General features: G+C 43.4%; 1 protein-coding gene across 3 annotated transcripts in view; it reads right to left on the bottom strand.

Moving 5' to 3' along the window:
* SPECC1L (sperm antigen with calponin homology and coiled-coil domains 1 like) overlaps positions 1 to 20133 on the bottom strand; it is a 909747-nt gene that overhangs the window by 163958 nt on the left and 725656 nt on the right. For all 3 annotated transcript variants that reach the window (XM_069619860.1, XM_069619861.1, XM_069619859.1), the window contains one exon: positions 2064 to 2166. In XM_069619860.1, coding sequence (XP_069475961.1) covers positions 2064 to 2166 — 103 coding nt within the window. The remainder of the gene's footprint in view (positions 1 to 2063; positions 2167 to 20133) is intronic.

Genomic DNA, 20133 nt, shown 5'->3' with positions numbered 1-20133 from the left:
AAATCTATAAAACAGAGCAATCACACGGTCAGCTAAGTAACGGTCGTTCACTATCTGACCTACGAGACAACCGCGCTGGTACATTTACCATACAGTCTTCCCAAGTAAGGATTGACAGATATCTTGTAAATAGAAAGGCGACTGCAATCAGGAAGAAATATGTAGAGTAAATGGATTGTTCAACTCGCCTGTACCTGATGGACTATCAAATGTAGTAATAACATTTCAACCACTAGAATATTCAACCTCACAAGTACAATTTTCACAGCAAACATTATAAAGGAACTTTGGAAATAGATAAAAGAAAAGTAGATACTTTCACACTTCCAATATGGGTCCAAATGATAATGAGAATGCAAGCCTGCATTCTGTCAGCACTTCCTCCCCCTCTATGTCATTTGTCCTCCCGCGCCCATTACAGTCTGATTGTGCCACCTGTCACCCCCTCCATCTGCCCTGCCTTTTCCTTCCTTTGATTCAGCCTCCTTTGTTTCCTGCCGCCTACGCCTCTCCTTGCCCTTTGCTCCCGCTTCACTATGGCCCAGCGCCATAACAAGATGCGCTTCCTCTTTCACCTCAATCTCCTGTCTTTACTGCAGGTGTGCAAGTAATTTCAACGCACGCGCCCGCCCGCATTCTCCGTCTCTCTCTCTCTCTACCCCCACCCCCTCACCCAACTCTTCACCTGATCGTGGTCGTTTGCCAGCTGCCCAGGTGCCAATGGCGATCAGCGTCAGCTCAGTGGGTCGAACTATACGGTAACAGCCTACCACCCCCAGTCGTAACCTTGCTCCACCAAGGGCTTTACCAGCCAAGACACCCAACTGAGTACGCCATATAAGACAGAGATTTTAAAACAAAAAACGCTTTTGAACATTGAACAACATTTTTCCATTAAGATGTTCTTCAAAGACTCAATGAATGGAATATGAAGGTTGATTTTTTTGCAGACAACTACTATTTTCATGTACTTTTATCTGATCAGGGGACTTCTAAAGGAAGCATCCAGGTGTGACAAGTGAAATCTTAAAAGGAAGCACCCTAACCTATTGAGATGCATCCTATGGGATGTATCAGGAAGTGAAAAGACGAGCAGGAAAGAAACCACCTACCCCTGATCTGATAGGAATAGTCATAAGAGCAGCACCCTAATCTGATGTCCTATGGGAAACATCCTGATCTAATAAATGTGCCTGCAGGAAACAATTCAAACAAACTAAACAAATAATCTGTGGCCCGAGTCATAAGTGCAGGACCCCAATATGACCAGGAAAGCCATCAAGTAACAAACCAGTTCTGGTAAGGCAAGTCCCAAGGGAAGCATCTGATCAGAGGAGATGAACCCTAAGGGAAACAACCTGATCTGACATGGTTGGCACAGACAGGATCCTTTATAATATGGCAAGTCCTAAGTGGGGGGTACCTTGATCTGAAGGTCATTTCTAAGAGAAGCACCCTGACCCGACTAGATGTGCCCAGTGGAAGGAGCGTGCCCTGATGGCGCTAGTCATAATAGGAGCACCCTGATCTGATGAGACAAATTATGAGGGAGGCACCTTGATTATGATGGGACATGACAGAATGGCATCACACCGATCTACAGAAGAAAATCATAAAGGAAGCACTCTGATCTAATTAGAAATCATAAGGGAAGCACATTGATTTGATGAAGTGGATGATAAAGGACACATCCTGATCACATCCGGATCATAATTGCAGGACTCTGATGTGAAATTGTGTTGCTAAAAGCTAGAATAAGAAGCTCAGATGCCTGAGTGACACATGCATCTTTTATGTTTAGGGAATAAGGTGGTCTTCCCTGCAGGGAACCTGAAGCCAGTACCTGCTAACAACCGATTCCAAAGACTGAACTTGTACCCATTTTTTTTTTAACTCTGAGATCCAATGTAGGTCTAAGGCATTTTTTCTTCAGCAAGTTCGAGAACCAACTCGAGAACATAAGTTCTGTGGAGCTACAGCAGCACAGAGGATTTAACATCATTCAGAAGCATTGAAGGACTGATAACGCAGGGAAGGGGCAGAGAGGTAGGGCAGCGAGTTACCTGATAGCCTTCCGTTTTCTTCTGACACCACTTCAGCAGCGCGTTCCTCTTCGAGCCCCCATACTCTCGTGCCAGCGCTGACAGCGGATCTTTCCTTTCCTCCCTGAGTGGTGAGGAAACATAATCAGTTAGCTTTTAGTTTGATCACAAAATTTAACACAGACACTGGAAAACACTAGCAACAAGACCATCAATTGGAGCAAGCAGGACAAAAAGGAAGGAGAAACATGTTGAGACCAGCAAAACAGAAAACAGGGGCTGGGTCACATGCCGCATACTATGGTGGGCTGGCGCAAATAACTGATATGTGCCAGAGGGCATAATAGGTTGGGCCAAGCTTGCAGGCTGTGGCAAGTTGGCTCATGTGCGTGATAAGTAACACAAGTTAGGGTAAGCTGGCTGAAGGTTGAAGTCCATTGTAAAGAAACTGGTACGTAGGCTCAAGGGCACGAGATCACTAGCAAAGATCTCAGTCCGTTAGCTCAAGGCTGATATGCATAGTAAATACCTTGGCATGCTGGCAATGGTTACAATACATATATTTGTGGTCTCTTCCCAATTATCTGTTTATCTTTACAGTAATTCAGTCTTGCCCCCCGTATAATCTTTTTTTCTTTTTTTATTTTATTTATTTATTTACAAGTATATACAAAAAAAACAATATCAGAGTACAGAGGATGTTTGTATTGTCTTCTCCACTGAATAGGCCATGTTACACATTATTTTACTTCCTCCCACCATTCTAAGCTGTCTCCTCTTCTTATGCTTTCAGATTTAGCTGCCGCTTTTGACATGGTGGATCATTCTGTCGCCTGCTCATCTCTTTTTTTCCCTTGGTACAACAGTACTGAGCTTTCCCGCTTCTCCACTTATCACACTGATCAGTCTTACTCGGTTTCCAGGGCCAGCCATTTGTTTTGCTACTTGCCTCTATAATTTGTTATTCCACAAAGCTCTGCCCTTGGTTCTTTGCTATTTTTGCTTCATTATAATCCTCTTTTTTTATATGCTTCTGTGTTTTGGTCCTCACTGCCATTTCTGCATTAACAACTCTGATTTCTCTCGCTTTTCAGATCAGCTTCACCCAACTCCATCTCTAGCAGCCCCACTGCTATTAAGCAATGGATGCTTTGTAACTCAAATCATCTTAATGCCAATTGAATTCTCTTCTCTCCCCCACCGCTCCTTCACACACAGGTTGCGTCTTCCTCCTGCTTCTATATGGCTCCATACGGTTTCTTCCTAACTAACATCTGCTTTCAACATCTACCTGGAATCTTGGTGTCACTTTCCAACAGTCACTTTCTATTTTCTGTCATATTGCTTCTCCTGCATGCTCCTATTGTGAACCACATTATAATATTTATAAAATGTGGCATTTTACTAACTTCTCTGCCAAAATCAGGTGTATATTTCCCCTATCATTTTCTCGTCTAAGCCCCTTCTCTTCTTCAGTCCACATTTAATACCACTATTCACCTTCCTTGTTTTTCTACCTTCTCGCATCTGTTCCTACCTAGCTACTCTTTGCTGGCTCTCTTTTCCTGCCCACCTGCAGTTCGGTTTCCCATGTATTGCCCTCAAAGCTGTACATGCCATGCTCCACCTTTTCACTCTGATCCTATCTGCCCTCAAAGCTGTACATGGCCATGCTCCTCCTTTTCACTCTGATCCTATCTGGGACCACGCCCCATTTCAGACTCTTCATTTTTCCTTCCCTTTTCTTCTGGCTGCTCCATGGCCTTCCTGTGCTCAGTCCCACTTTCGCTCATTCTGGAGCCTACATTTTGAAAACCACTCCTTCCTTTGTGTTCAGCAGCTACACTTGTGCGTTTCTGCTCATTTTGAAAACCACTCCTCCTTCCTGTGTGTTCAGCAGCTACACTTGTGCGTTTCTGCTCATTTTGAAAACCACTCCTTCCTTTGTGTTCTGCAGCTACACTTGTGCGTTTCTGCTCATTTAGAAAACCACTCCTTTTGTGTTCAGCAGCTACACTTGTGCGTTTCTGCTCATTTTGAAAACCACTGCTCCTTCCTGTGTGTTCAGCAGCTACACTTGTGTGTTTCTGCTCATTTTGAAAACCACTCCTTCCTTTGTGTTCAGCAGCTACATTTGTGCGTTTCTGCTCATTTTGAAAACCACTCCTTCCTTTGTGTTCAGCAGCTACACTTGTGCGTTTCTGCTCATTTTGAAAACCACTTCTTCCTTTGTGTTCAGCAGCTACACTTGTGCATTTCTGCACATTTTGAAAACCACTCCTTCCTTTGTGTTCAGCAGCTACACTTGTGTGTTTCCGATCATTGCCAAACTCTCATCTCCCATCTAACACCTCACAGTGAATGTAGCTTCATGTTGAATGCCATTTTATCATGTTGAATTTTGTTACCAGTTTACTGGAATTCGTGGGCAGCGCTTTGGCGAAAGCACTTTACAAATCAAATAAATAGATAAGAGCGTGGTAAATTGGCTCATGGGTAAAATACACAGTAAAAACCATAATTTGCTCAAGGGAGACATGCATACAGCAGTGACACGTATACATGTGCTCAAGAGTGAAAGCAGGATTTTCTAAGTGGAACAGGTCATAGTAAACTGCCTCAAGGGTGACATAAGCAGTAGAAGCCATGATGAATTGGTTCGGATATGTATAACAGATGAAATACCCATTGTGACATGGGCAGCAGAGGCTGCGACAAGTTGCTTAGGTGTACAATACGCAGTAGAGGACACAGTAAGTAGTTTCAGTTGTGCAATACACGAGAGTGGATATTATGCTCTAGCTCCTGGGTGCAATACAGCTCAGTAGCTGTGTTAAAGTTGGGTCAAAAGTGACAAAAATACCATGGTCCAGTTGTGATGAATGTTAGGTTGGGTCAAGGGTGACATATTACAGTAAGAAATGTAAGTATGCCAATGTGCGTCATATATGGTAGAGGCCATGGTATGTTGGCTTGGAGGTACGATTCATGCTAGATGTCATATTGAGTTGACTCAGGTGAGGCCATGGAAAGTTCACTCATGTATATAATACATCAATTGTAGCTCAATGTAGCTCAATGTCCTAGAAAAGTCTAAAATAATAGGTTGGCGGAAGCTCTCAGTCTGAGGCTATGGTAGGGTGCCTCAAGTGCGTGATAAGTAACAAAAGTTAGGGTAAATTGGCTCAAGTGTGACATCCATTGTAAATATACCAGTCAATTGTGTGCCTTTCCTTTTTAATTGAATGGTTAAGCCCGTAATTCGTATATACATGTTTTCATAGCACTTTGCTGAGGTGACATGGTAATAGATATTGTGAAAAAATTCAAAAATGTATAGGATGTTTCTTCCAAACAAGATTAGTAAAAATGTGTTAAAAAATAAATCACAGTCTTATTTAAAAAAGGCAAGTGATTACGCAAGTACATAGGCTTATAGTTACAGGATACTGGAATACAGAATATCAGGTAACTGAAGGGATCAGGAAAGATCTGCGTCTCGAATGGACATGCAACTTTCTTGGAGTCCATGTGGGACCAGCGAATGCTTCCACCTCTGAAAGGCTGCACAAAGGAACCTCTAAAAAGGTCCTGATGCCTCACTACAGTTTTGTGACTTACTGATGAAAACAGGCATGGTCAGCTGCACATAAAGTTGCTCTCTTTGCGGTAAGGTACAAATGTGCAGCGCACTGCATGTCAATTGCAATTTTCAATGAATGAAGTAATCCACAGAGATGAAAGTCCTTAGGGGTCCACACTCTAACTTGGCTGTTTGACCTTGATTAAGTCATTGTATTCTCATAAGGTTCAACATGAAGAATGTTGTATTCTCAATATTCTTCCAATATATGAAGTTAGATAAGTGCATTCTGGATTTTTATTGGGTGTAAATTGTGGCTACAACAACAAAATACAGCTCATTACAATTAACTGTGAAATGTAACATGAGCAACGCAATGTGCTCCAAAGTGTCCTTACAGTTTTAGGTTTCTTTAGAATTCACCTGAACAGACACGGCAACCATGTCCTGTATAGCCTAATTTATATTTCCATTCAGCTAAACGGGGTGTTTGCCAGTGGTAGTATAACAACTTTCATAAGACTTGCTTTTAACACGCCTGTTTTATGAAAGTTATAACACCACAGTGTACATGTTTAGTATTCACTGATCCGACGAAAGTAAACAAACACAAGCTCCTTTGAGCACGCTGGGATGGGCTAGTGTTTGAATATTGCAGCCAGGGCCTTACATGAAACAAAAACAGACATTACAAAATGGATGTCTGCAAGAGTTTGAAAAACAGGACTCGGAGCACATTAAGCTGCTCATTTTACATTTCAGAATGAATTGTCATGAGTTGTATTTGTTTTTTGCATAGCCACAGTTGACACCAATGCAAGTCTAGGGTGCACCCCTCTTATCAAGGAACTGCGATGCAGTCTGGGTTGTAAAACTCGATGGAGGATGGAGTCAGACCAAATCATGGTTTCTTCGGCCCAGCGACTCTGCGTAATTATGGATTCTCAGCCTTCACTGAAACACCAAATTGCAGAAAAATAAATAAAGAGTCAATATCAGGTTCACCTACTGAGAAAAATGAAGTATATTTTTCCACCTCCAAATTCCTGTGCTTCCAAGGTCCAAGGATAAAAAAAAAGATCACTTGCAACTTTAATCTTCTAGTTTTAAAGCTATCATGGGTGGCCTCGTTGGCTGCTTCATTAAATAATGAATGGTTACTGGATCCAGTAAAATACTCTCAGTACCTGCAGGAAAGATGGGCCAGATGTGTTCTTTATAAGAGCATGGTCAATGATCCCACTTCTCAAATGTACGACATCGGATTATGCGTGAAGAGATATTAATTAGGCCTTTAACATTCAAAGACAACATCTAACTTTCCATCTGGGAGGTGTAGATTTTACAGTGACAAAAGGTGCCTTATAGAGACTTGAATTCCTTCTGCCCTACTGCTGGTATGTCCAGCTTCATTCCCGTGGATCAAAATTATCATAGGTTTTCAGAATAGCCAAAGATACATGTTCATATAGTTTATCCAAGTGGGACTCATTTACATGATTAGTGCTTATCCTGAGAAACTGTTATGATTGTACACCTCGAGGATCGAGGCGAGAGACTACTGCTTTAGAATGCTTTATATGATTGTGCACCTCGAGGATCGAGGCGAGAGACTACTGCTTTAGAATGCTTTATATGATTGTGCACCTCGAGGATCGAGGCGAGAGACTACTGCTTTAGAATGCTTTATATGATTGTGCGCCTCGAGGATCGAGGCGAGAGACTACTGCTTTAGAATGCTTTATATGATTGTACACCTCGAGGATCAAGGCGAGAGACTACTGCTTTAGAATGCTTTATATGATTGTACACCTCGAGGATCGAGGCGAGAGACTACTGCTTTAGAATGCTTTATATGATTGTACACCTCGAGGATCGAGGCGAGAGACTACTGCTTTAGAATGCTTTATATGATTGTACACCTCGAGGATCGAGGCGAGAGACTACTGCTTTAGAATGCTTTATATGATTGTGCACCTCGAGGATCGAGGCGAGAGACTACTGCTTTAGAATGCTTTATATGATTGTGCACCTCGAGGATCGAGGCGAGAGACTACTGCTTTAGAATGCTTTATATGATTGTACACCTCGAGGATCAAGGCGAGAGACTACTGCTTTAGAATGCTTTATATGATTGTGCACCTCGAGGATCGAGGCGAGAGACTACTGCTTTAGAATGCTTTATATGATTGTACACCTCGAGGATCGAGGCGAGAGACTACTGCTTTAGAATGCTTTATATGATTGTACACCTCGAGGATCGAGGCGAGAGACTACTGCTTTAGAATGCTTTATATGATTGTACACCTCGAGGATCGAGGCGAGAGACTACTGCTTTAGAATGCTTTATATGATTGTACACCTCGAGGATCGAGGCGAGAGACTACTGCTTTAGAATGCTTTATATGATTGTGCACCTCGAGGATCGAGGCGAGAGACTACTGCTTTAGAATGCTTTATATGATTGTACACCTCGAGGATCGAGGCGAGAGACTACTGCTTTAGAATGCTTTATATGATTGTGCACCTCGAGGATCGAGGCGAGAGACTACTGCTTTAGAATGCTTTATATGATTGTACACCTCGAGGATCAAGGCGAGAGACTACTGCTTTAGAATGCTTTATATGATTGTGCACCTCGAGGATCGAGGCGAGAGACTACTGCTTTAGAATGCTTTATATGATTGTGCACCTCGAGGATCGAGGCGAGAGACTACTGCTTTAGAATGCTTTATATGATTGTACACCTCGAGGATCGAGGCGAGAGACTACTGCTTTAGAATGCTTTATATGATTGTGCACCTCGAGGATCGAGGCGAGAGACTACTGCTTTAGAATGCTTTATATGATTGTACACCTCGAGGATCGAGGCGAGAGACTACTGCTTTAGAATGCTTTATATGATTGTACACCTCGAGGATCGAGGCGAGAGACTACTGCTTTAGAATGCTTTATATGATTGTACACCTCGAGGATCGAGGCGAGAGACTACTGCTTTAGAATGCTTTATATGATTGTGCACCTCGAGGATCGAGGCGAGAGACTACTGCTTTAGAATGCTTTATATGATTGTACACCTCGAGGATCGAGGCGAGAGACTACTGCTTTAGAATGCTTTATATGATTGTACACCTCGAGGATCGAGGCGAGAGACTACTGCTTTAGAATGCTTTATATGATTGTACACCTCGAGGATCGAGGCGAGAGACTACTGCTTTAGAATGCTTTATATGATTGTACACCTCGAGGATCGAGGCGAGAGACTACTGCTTTAGAATGCTTTATATGATTGTGCACCTCGAGGATCGAGGCGAGAGACTACTGCTTTAGAATGCTTTATATGATTGTACACCTCGAGGATCGAGGCGAGAGACTACTGCTTTAGAATGCTTTATATGATTGTGCACCTCGAGGATCGAGGCGAGAGACTACTGCTTTAGAATGCTTTATATGATTGTACACCTCGAGGATCGAGGCGAGAGACTACTGCTTTAGAATGCTTTATATGATTGTGCACCTCGAGGATCGAGGCGAGAGACTACTGCTTTAGAATGCTTTATATGATTGTGCACCTCGAGGATCGAGGCGAGAGACTACTGCTTTAGAATGCTTTATATGATTGTGCGCCTCGAGGATCGAGGCGAGAGACTACTGCTTTAGAATGCTTTACATGATTGTGCACCTCGAGGATCGAGGCGAGAGACTACTGCTTTAGAATGCTTTATATGATTGTGCACCTCGAGGATCCAGGCGAGAGACTACTGCTTTAGAATGCTTTACAGAGAACGGCAAAGGCATTCCCCATTGTGTCCCAAATGCAAAGCAGGTTTGTGGAATAAACTAGAAATATCAGGTTCAAAACAGACAGATGTTAGACCAAAAGTGCCAAGTCGGTATGTCACTTGCAACATTCTCTACATTTTTCATTGCTGAATAACGGTTACAATTGGGTTCCAACAGGGTGGCTATTCACTACGCATCCCATTTTGGTCAGGTGAGTAACCTTGCCTGGTTACCTGTATGAGCATAGCTAGTTAATGACAGCATTTCGAGTTTGTTGTATACAGCTGCACCTGCACCTAGGGGCGATTTCTACAACATCCAAGTACTGTGTGAAGTTACAGAGGTGATAAAAATATTGGATCAAGGAGCAGGCTTGCTTACTGCAGAGCCGCCCCATATCCGATATAGAGACCGGTTGCTGCTGTCTGGCTCTCGCAGTGGAATCCACACCCCAATGCAGCCAAGATGGCCTTTAGGAAAAAGCCTGCAAGTGTGAACGTTTACACCTTGCACTGGTTGGTCAGCATCCTGTATGTTGAAATAATGTACCCTTTGGATTGCGGCCCGAGGTATCCATCGCCACTTCAATTTTCTTAAATACAGGAGGTTTTGCAACAGTCATTGAAGAGGTCTTGGAAAGAAGACCGCCTGGCCATTTGCTGACAAGAGGTAATACACAGCAGAAGCTGCAAACAGTGCCCTACAGAGGATGGATGGAAACGCGTGGAAACCACTCCACATTTCCCATTCATTTGCCCTGCCTATCTTGACATTCGGAAAAAAGATTTAAAACCTTGGCTGAGGAATCGGGGCATAGCCTGCCCAATGCTTTATGTTCTTATAGGTCATTGCTTCGATCGACTGTGTACATGCGGTTTAGAGATAGCTTACATGCACTTGGTCTAGAAGAAGTAAATATTGTAATCATTCCTTTTAATAACTACAATAATAATGTTGCAGTGTCTTGTACATCTGTATGTATTACTTATGTTAACCTGTAAATATTAGTGTGTGTATGTTTCTATTGGATTAGGGATGTGTGATTGTAAATGCTTTTATGACTACCGCTCGCAATAAGGCACAGCGATTGATTCGTTTTAAAATTGCAGGGTGTTTTAGAAGTGTACCTTGTATCAGAAAATTCATGAAAATGACAGTGTGGGGAAGTATCAATTGCATTGAATTATCTACATTTCATACCACCAACTAAAAGCACATGCGCATAGTTTGAAACTTTACAGAGGGAGACTGGGGTACAGATCTCAGGCAACAATACCCTGGAAATGGACTACCACTCTAGGGCTTGTAATTGAGAAAGCCCTTCGCTGCCCGTGTTAGTAGCTGGAATGATGTAGTAGTCTGCCTCCTATACCTGCTTTATGCTCATTTGAACTTTAGTGGCTAAGGGACCTTTCAGGGTTAAGCCTTTGCAGCCTCTCATTTTCCTCAGAAGGAGAAGGATGCGAGAAGAAGACTTGAAGCTGCATGGACTGCTTGATGTGAAACTCACAAATGACCTCAGGCATCACCCAAAGCTACACTCTGACTTTTGTAACAAACAGAAGTCTAAGACCTGCCAGTTGACAGGGTCTGTACTCCTCACTCACTTATCTGGGTGACGTTATGGGCAACCGAAAAACAGTCTTTAGGGTAAGAAACTTGAAATCAGAGTTATGCATAGGCTGAAACGGTGGAGCTATCAACTGTGCGGATACCAAGATCGGAACTCACTGTGATTGAATGTATAGCATTGGTGGACAGCAAATCGTTTGTTTCAGGAACTGGATCAGAGTGATCATCTCAAAAAAGCAACCCTACTTTAGCTTCCTTGTAAAGATAGATAGCACAGCAATCACCCGCTGTTCTCATTCTACTCAATCTCTCCTCTGCTTTCAATACGGTCAACCACTCCATCCTCATGATACCCTTGGTATCTCGGAGCAGGCATTGGACTGGTTGACCTCCTCACTGACCGTCCCTCCCGGGTTCTTTCTCCTCTCCCACCTCATCTCCACTTGTGGCGTTCCCCCAGGGCTCTAACCTGGCTCTTGAACATCTTTCTTGCCCCGCTTGTCCCTTCTCTCTCTCTGCACGTTCTGAATGGTCACAAGGCCTAGGAGGACCACCTCTTTCTTTGTTCATCATTGTTATTTTATTTGCCTTCTGTTCCCTTGTTCCCTCCCCCTTTTCCCTGGGGGTGCTTTGAAACACAATTTCTTGACATATGGGTCGCTTTGTTCGGGCCTATTACTATGGGCCCCAGGGCATTACCTGACTCGGTAATGCCCCCGCGGCTCGGGGCATATTGCTTCATTATCACCCTCTACCCTAGCGATCTGCAACCTTATGTTCACCGGGTGTTTTGCACTACAATTGTCATTAGCCACACTCCATAAAATCAATGGAGGTTCATGGGTGTCAAAGTCCAAAACATCTGGAGAGTCATGGGTTGTAGACCCTTGCTTTAGCTGCCGGTGGCCAAGATGGTACCTTTTCACACAGCCTACTAACAAGTATTATGTTTTTTGTCAGGCTGTTGTTATTTTTTAACCCACCAGTCTGGGATCACCCTCCAGGGCCCAAGGTTTCTCTATTCCCTCTCCTGGTGTGGAATCTAATCCCATCATCTGGGAGGAAGCCCCCATCCGGTTTCTCACTTTCTTTGAGTCTGGTCTTCGCCAGTATCTAAGATCTAGTTGGCTCTTGGTTCAATCTCCTCCTCTATGTGCGGTCTATGATAATCACTGAGATCAGTCCTAAGCAGGCTTGTGGTTTTCTCTCTTTGTTTGGGGTCTCCACCCGGGGTCAGAGACATAGCCCTCAGCTGGCTCTTGGCTTTCTCTCTCCCTGTTCTCCCTCTGACTTTTTTTTAAAGTCTGGCTCTCCACTTTTTTCTCCTTCCCCACCTCTCGTTTCCTTCACAATGGTAGCCCGATCTGTGCCACTCCCTGCATGGCAAAATGCCCTTTCATAGGATGGTCGTGACATGGAGTGTGTAATTCCACAGTTCCAATCTTTCCCCTAACCAGTGTTTCTTTTAATCCCTCCCCCCCCCCCAAGAGGTTTCCATTATGGATGACTTTGAATACCTTGTTCATAATTGAGACACATGGTATCTAGCACATCGGCAACCACAGGCTTAAAAGGTTGTGCAACCATTTTGAAGCCAGATGAAAGCAATGGGTTCACTATGTATTTGGAGCTGGCGAGTGAGTTTCACGAGCAGCGGTACACGCCGAGAGTATGGTCTCTTCTCTCCGTGACAATTCTCCTGCAATTTCCCTTTAAACTGGCGTTGATCTCTTTTGGGGTGCTGTTGTTGTCCGTCGAACTTTGGCCCATGGCACTATGAGGATTGGGAGTTGGCTGGCTGTAGGGCTGTTGTAGCAGAGAGAGCACCAGTGTGACAATCTGTGTGGCCTATTCACCAACATGTTGTACTACCTGACTGATTTATAAACGGCCCTGCCAGAGCCCCTGAGAACGTGAGACAACATCGGGGGACACCAGGACGGGGTCTGGGAAATCCCCATATACCTGATCCAGGTCGCACTCAACAAGATGGGCACACCTTGCCCCAGAGACTGCCCAGGAAGCCCAAATGGAAGCTTGTCATTTTGTCAAAACTAATATATGCATGTAATGAAGCAAACCTCTCTCTACCTTCTAACTGGGAGACTACCTTGTCTGCTCTACCTAATTCACTCCATTAGCAAATGCTACCTGCGCACCTGGGTCCGTGCAAACCCGTCTTACTTCATAACATGGGACTTTAAGTCAGAAAGCACAATGTGAAAAATATTATTCTGAAGTCATCTTGGGTTATTCTTATTATACTGGATGGCCTTGTATCATCCAGTCCCAATGTCAATCTGATCTGGCCCAGCTTCTTGGTTTCTGTACCCCAATGGCAAGCTTCCCGAGCCAATAAAAGGAGAGGTAGGTGCACCAGGTGGCAATGAACCAACCACGTGTGGGAAAAGAAATCCGGGCAGAAAACAGAAATACATTGGAGGGTCTCCTCTGGAGACTATTCTCCTTACATCACCTCATATGTGCAAAGTCATAGCAGTCTTTAGAATTCCATTCTTCGCTCGTGCCAAATCTGCCTGGCAAGGCATACGCATTCGAACCCTACTTTCAGGCTTTCATGAAGTGTAAAGTGCACAGAAGGACTCAATAAAAGACAGCAGGAGAGCAAAGAGTTTTGTGTCAACCTGTCCCGCGCAATATCGCTCAGCTGACATAGCTGGGAAAGAAGTGAAGTGTGTCACTTTAGAATGAATTCAAACTATGCAATGAAAAGGATACGTGAATTTTGGCTTTGGCCATTAACCTTCATTCATTATCCTGCTTGATTACAATGGTGCTATGTGCATGGTGAGTTGCAGTATGTCCACGAGTACTGCGCATTATGCGTTTGTACGTATAAGGGTTGTTCTAACCTGCATGCTATGTAAATATGCATCTATGCATTTGGTAGAGACTAAACATACGTGGTAACTCAGAGACACCCGCATCCATTTAGCACTTAAGCAGGATAGTGGCAGGCATATGGTCACATTTGCTGACATGTTTGTCCCATTCATATCATATCATATATGTATATACCGCAGACGCATCATCATCATGTATTGACAGATCACTCACATTGTACACTTGTGCCCCCACTTACATTGTGTAAAGGTGAGGAGAATGCAACAGGCCTCTACAATAGAACAGAACAAATCAGGGGGGGGGATGCTTTAATCACGACAGCAACCGTTTCTAGCCATTTGAAAGCATCTGCTCACATTAAAATCATTAGTCGGAATACGATCTAATGTAAAGGTCCCTTTCCATTGCAGGTGGAAAGGACGCTTTAGGAGATCTTCCTGAATCTCCAGCTTCCAGTTAGAATTCGATACTTACTCTGAGCACGTGGGCAGGTGGCGACGAGGGGGTCAAGGGGTCGGATAGTAAGTGGAGCGAGGAGGTATGGAGGCCAAGCATGGTGGAAGGGGAGAAATGGGAGGGGGTGCACAATGAAAACAGGCCACAGCACAGTTACTGTGCTATTGCGTAGGAGCACAGGTGTGCACCCAGGCTAAAACTTCGGAGAGGGGGGCTAACACTTACAATGTTGGGAGAGGCACTATCTTTAGGGATTGTGGGGGAGGGGTAAACATACTTGTGTGGGGCATCACACTTCTTTACACATTCTGTTACTATTCTAGTGCAGCTTCAATTTTACAAGCAGTAAACTCACTCCTTAAGGTCTGAAAACACCCACTTAGGAACTGCTGTGAGAATGAGCGCTCTCCTGTCCCCCCACTCTTCCAATCAAAACCCGACATGCAAGTACTAGCCCGCCCATCGCGATTTTAATTGTCTAAAAATGTATACATACAATGAAATTTGCCAGGCTTTTGTTAACTGTGAAGCCGCAGACACTATGTATTCAAACGTTGGGGCACGCCCGGGGCTAGAGCCCAGCATGAAATGTAAAAAATAAATAAAAAATAAACTATTTTAATTCTCATTTTTAGATTGGAGGAAACGGGCAAATGGGCAGGAGCGGCTCACATGGTCGGACTGGACCACAAAGCTGTCTCTCAGGCACCAATGAAAAAGTGGCCCGCAGTTGCAAATGTATATTCATTCCTTTAGTCACAGACTGTTTTAATAGTACCCAAGAGGGTGTTTTTTGTTAAAAAGTAAGCACATTGTGATATTTAAAGAATATTTATTCAGCAACTATGGTCAAAACTACTAGCTGCATAGTGAAGTAACTCATCAAACTGGCCCACATTGGCCAAAAAAGTGGGCCATTTTGACTAGCATACACTAGCATTTTTGGTACTGGCATCGCCCTTTAGGCCATATCCAAGCCTGGAGGCTCATCCATAATGGGTGAGAGGGTGTCCACCCCTGTGGCACCCGCACCTATTATGGAGGAGCCGAAGGAATCAGCCCAGTGAAACAGTGAGCACTCCCTCAGCTGCTTTTTCCAGGAAACACAATTTCCCTTTGGCAGTTCAGTTCCCCAGTGACATATGCTCACTGAGCCATGCAATGCTGGGGGCGTTTTGCTTTTCCGGCCTTGCATAGTTCTTTGGAAATGCTGGCTAAGGCACTGCATGTCTGTATGTGTGAAGGGTGCTCCTGCGCCACCTTGCACATACAGAAAGAGCAACCTGGAGCGGGGCATTTCAGCACCCAAGCGCAGGCCCCTGCAGAAGGTACGTTTATGTTAAAGGAATGGTGCGGTCAGAAATATTATTGTCCCTATGGTTCGGCCATGTGTTTTGAACCATAAGTCGGTTGATCGATCGTACTAACATTTCCTATGCACCTTACCGGAGTTTTCGTCTCTTGAACACAAGCGAAATCAAGCAGCAGGGCATCTGGTGATAATCTTATCACTTGCTGCATCACCCTGGGTGACCTGCCTTTGCGGCACTAAATCATATCCCCCACCCCTGAGCATGACATCACTAGACGCGTACCACCCATTTCAAAACGCCAAAGCACGTCCCGTGTCAACATTCTCTGCGCTTCAGATAATGACGTGTTGCCATGGAAACTGCAGGAAGCCTCTTTCCTCGATAAGTATAAACAGACCGTTTCACAACACACAAGAGCAGATTTTCTTTTCCATTCCTCTCACTGTATTTCTTTGAGTATTCTGTGACTCGTTTCTGTGCTCTGGTCAGCTACCTTCGTTGCTTGTAGCCCATGTGAACAGACACCAGTACCACCTCTATAAATTATTTACGTTTGTTTACCACACAATGGCAACAATAATGCCCTACGTGTACGAGCCTGAGTATTCCGAGGAGGAATTACTGGAAAGAGAAAGATGTGGAAACAATGGGGCTTTGGACGACAGTTGGGAGGACGATTCAACAGATCAAGAGCCTGGGCCTAGTCGCATGGACGCCATCTCCACCTGGTGTACCTGCAATTGGTGCGTGCTAATGCCAACCGAGGAGGAGAACTGCTGCTGCCGAGAAAACTCTGGATGCTTGTCCTACATATCGCAAGGTGATACACAGCCGCAATGCGTTACTGAGCTGCCAGACTTCAGGGCAGCCTGCCTCACACAGTCCGTGTTGAGGATTTTGATGGTGCTTATGCACAAACTTCGCACAACAGTTCGCCCTTGTAATCCAAGTAACGAGTAAGTATAGTCTGATTGTGATGTCAGTTAGGCCACTACTATTTCATGGTTGTCTCCTACATTCTTGTAACTTCAATATATCATTGTCATATCAGTTTAGTCTTGCAATTCTCTAGTAATAGTCGCATAAAAGTCGTTCAATATTGTGCGCTGTCTAGTTAGCATTTGTCCTGGCAAAAATGCCATTGGATACAAGAATTGTCATTGACAACTAAGATTTAATACACTTATATTGGTCATTTAAAAACAGTTTCTATCTTTCTTTTTCACAGGTGGTACATGCTGGTGGCCTATCGTTCGTTTACACGGTGGCTTAATGGGAGGCTTGGACACCGCGTTCGACGAGTAATACCCCCCTGTGTTGTTGGTGCCATTAGAGAAACTTTCCCCAGTGACAGCGGTCAATACAGGGGATTATCCCTCGCTGTGCTGCAACCAGACCTTTTTACAATGTGTAGTAGTTTTGTGCCATCAAAATAAGAAACCAAATAAAACATTTTTTATCAATGGTTGTTTCAGTTTTGAAGTGAATCAAGTGTGTTTACATTCAGCAGTGTTGCGGTGTCTTGTCTGCACGCCCCAGGCCCATCCATCCATCCCCCCTCCATTATCAAAGACGGTTCGCACCAGTGGATGTGCGCTGGCAAGGGGTGCTGTCAGGTGCGCGAACGGCCAAGGTGCCAACACCATGTACACTTCAAAGCTATCTTTCGCGCAGGGGTTATTGTTCACAAGGCCTCCTCCGACCCCGTGTCTCCCGGCAGGCTCCCCTTAAAGCAGGCCGTGCCCCTGCAATACACAATACCACAACATATACACGTCATTCATTCACAAACACACCCCTTTTTGTAATTCTTTATAAACCACTTCATATTTATCATGAGAACATCTTAGAGCACTGCAAGTCAACTCGTGAACGTGCTACTCTGTGACCGCTTCGAGTGAACTCGTCAGTGTGCTACCTATGAACATCTCCCTGATCTCCTGCCACCAACTACTGCTTGCTGAATCTGTTTGTTGATCAAGGTAAGGGCATGTATCCTAATCATATCTCCTTCATTTGTAAATTTAGATCGATTCCGAAGTAACGTACTCAGTAGTGCTATGTTAATTTGTCTCATTGCTATTGACTCTTTTGTTATGTTATCGATATATCAATTTTTATCCGTGTCAATTGGCATCGAATTGCATCCTTCGCGGACCGTGTCTATAGTATAAGCATGTTTCCATTTCATGCACGATAGAACATTCAAGGGACGAGTAACATGTTCTGATTTTCAACACATCAATTAATTGTTTGTGAAAGTTATCCTATAATACAGCCGCCCACGCTGCACTGGTTTTGCTGTGGTGCCCAAAAGAAAGCGTGCAATGAACAATGTATGGTCCAATTCATTCTTTCTCACATTTTTCTGCAAAATAATTTTCGAATAATGTTGACCTTTATTTTGCAGAATTTACAACAATGCCTGCATGTTCTATTTTCGGTTGCCCTTCGAAGACCCATGACAAATCTGAAGGCATTACAATGCATGTAATTCCCTAAAACTGTTGATCGAACAAGAGAATGGGTCAGATATTGCAGATATCCACTGGAAGAGCTTGAAAGTAGAGTTAAACAAGTCTTGGAGGACAAGAGGGGTCATCGATACCGCATCTGCAGCCTGCACTTCACCCCGGATATGTATGACACATCCTTGTACACAAAGATGAATAAACTGAGAACAACTCGAAAATTGCTCCCAAACGCTATTCCGACTTTATTCGTTCACATGCGAGTCACGCTTCCGGATTTAGCTTTACGCCTGTATTTCCAGTGTAAATGTCACTTATAATACTTTCGATATTTATATGTTTGAATAACTGTTTAAAAAATGACTATTTGCTAAACATCAGTCCTTGTTTTTGAGAAAACTCATAGAAAATTGATAACTATGCTATAGTATGCATTTACATAACCATAATTTTCTCATATTCAGTCTCCTTACATGCCACTTTTTAATGTTGGCATTTCTAAATCGAATAATACTTTCCCTTTACACCTCCATGACTATCCACCGAATATGAAGCAACAAGATTCAACATCCATGTCTTGCCTGGAGTCATCAACCACTTCAAGCATGTATCAGGTAATCTTACCTAGCTATTCTGTTCCAGACTGGTTTTATGCACAGAATTTTAGATATTTTGATCATATTTTCGCAACGTATCATTGCTTTACACAATGTTTATCGTGGTTTGATATTGATATGTACCTTTGTCAGCGTCCCAATGTGTGTGTTCAATTTCCAATATTTTCATCCTTACTAATGCAAGTACTGTGTTTCAGGGAGATGCTGAAGCGTCCACTACAATTACAACATCCCTCATAGTAGATCTGGAGCCAGAGGTATGGGTCTTAACAGTTCAATTGGACGAGATAATCTGATCATATTTACATATCGTGTAATTGTTTTACACGTTTCATTCGTACTTTGCTATTGATATGTACCTTTGACGTCTTTCCAAATTGTGTGTCCAGTTTCCAATATTTTAATCCATACTAATGCAAGTACTGTGTTTCAGGGAGATGCTGGAGCATCCTCTACAATTACATTATCCCTTGTAGTTGTTCCGGAACCAGACCTTGTAGTTGATCCGGAGCCAGAGGTATGCGTACTGACAGTACCCTCTAATGAAAGAAAGTCCGTCTAATTATATGTGTAATGCAAATTAATTATTTTAAATGGATACTCTTTTTTTTGTAGGGATGTATACAAGATCCGTATATTGAACGGGAGGCACATGGATGTGAGTCGGTGCGCCAGCTTGCTGATGATATTAGAGTAAAGAAGGTTTCAAAGAAAAGAAAGAAAAATAAGGTTAGTTATAAATAGTTTATATTTTTGGCAATTGTTTTGTGCTGAGGCCTTCATTATATGCTTTTTTTAATGTAAATTGTACAACACTGTATGTTGAATTTACACTGAACATCCCTTTTCCTATCTGTCCTGTAGTTGCCCGATGGAGTACGGACTATGCAGACACAGACAGCGATACAAATGACAGATGCTGCTTGCCAAACTGTTTTCACCATGGAGGAACTATTGAGGCACGGCGTGTTCACACTCGAGATGCCTATGTCTAATGGCCAGAAAATTAATTTAATGTGACCGGCGAATCCAGCAAAGTGTTTTTGGACCATTGCTACAATGCGCCTGCTCTATCAGATGAAGGTGAAATTGAATTTATAGAAGATAGTTTTACATTACTCGCTGAGCACTTGACACAATCGACACCGACAAAAAAATGCCCCCCAAAAACAGTCGACATTGATGTTTTCTCTTATCCATGGTCAAGTAACAGATGTTGAAATGACAGAGACTGAAGCATCAACACTATTGACCGACGAACTAGACAAAGATATCAACTATAGTATGTCCAGTTTGGCTGATATCTCCACAACGGTTCAGTCCGAAACAACAGTGTTGCCGGATGATAGTCTAATAAAAGAGGCCAAATACATAGTATTCGACAGAGCTTGATGGAGATTATAAAGATGCTGAAATGTGTGCCTTCAGTGG

This window comes from Ambystoma mexicanum, chromosome 10 (genome assembly GCF_040938575.1).
Source record: "Ambystoma mexicanum isolate Mex_15411 chromosome 10, UKY_AmexF1_1, whole genome shotgun sequence".
Taxonomy (NCBI): domain Eukaryota; kingdom Metazoa; phylum Chordata; class Amphibia; order Caudata; family Ambystomatidae; genus Ambystoma; species Ambystoma mexicanum.
This window is presented reverse-complemented; position numbering and strand designations above follow the sequence as displayed.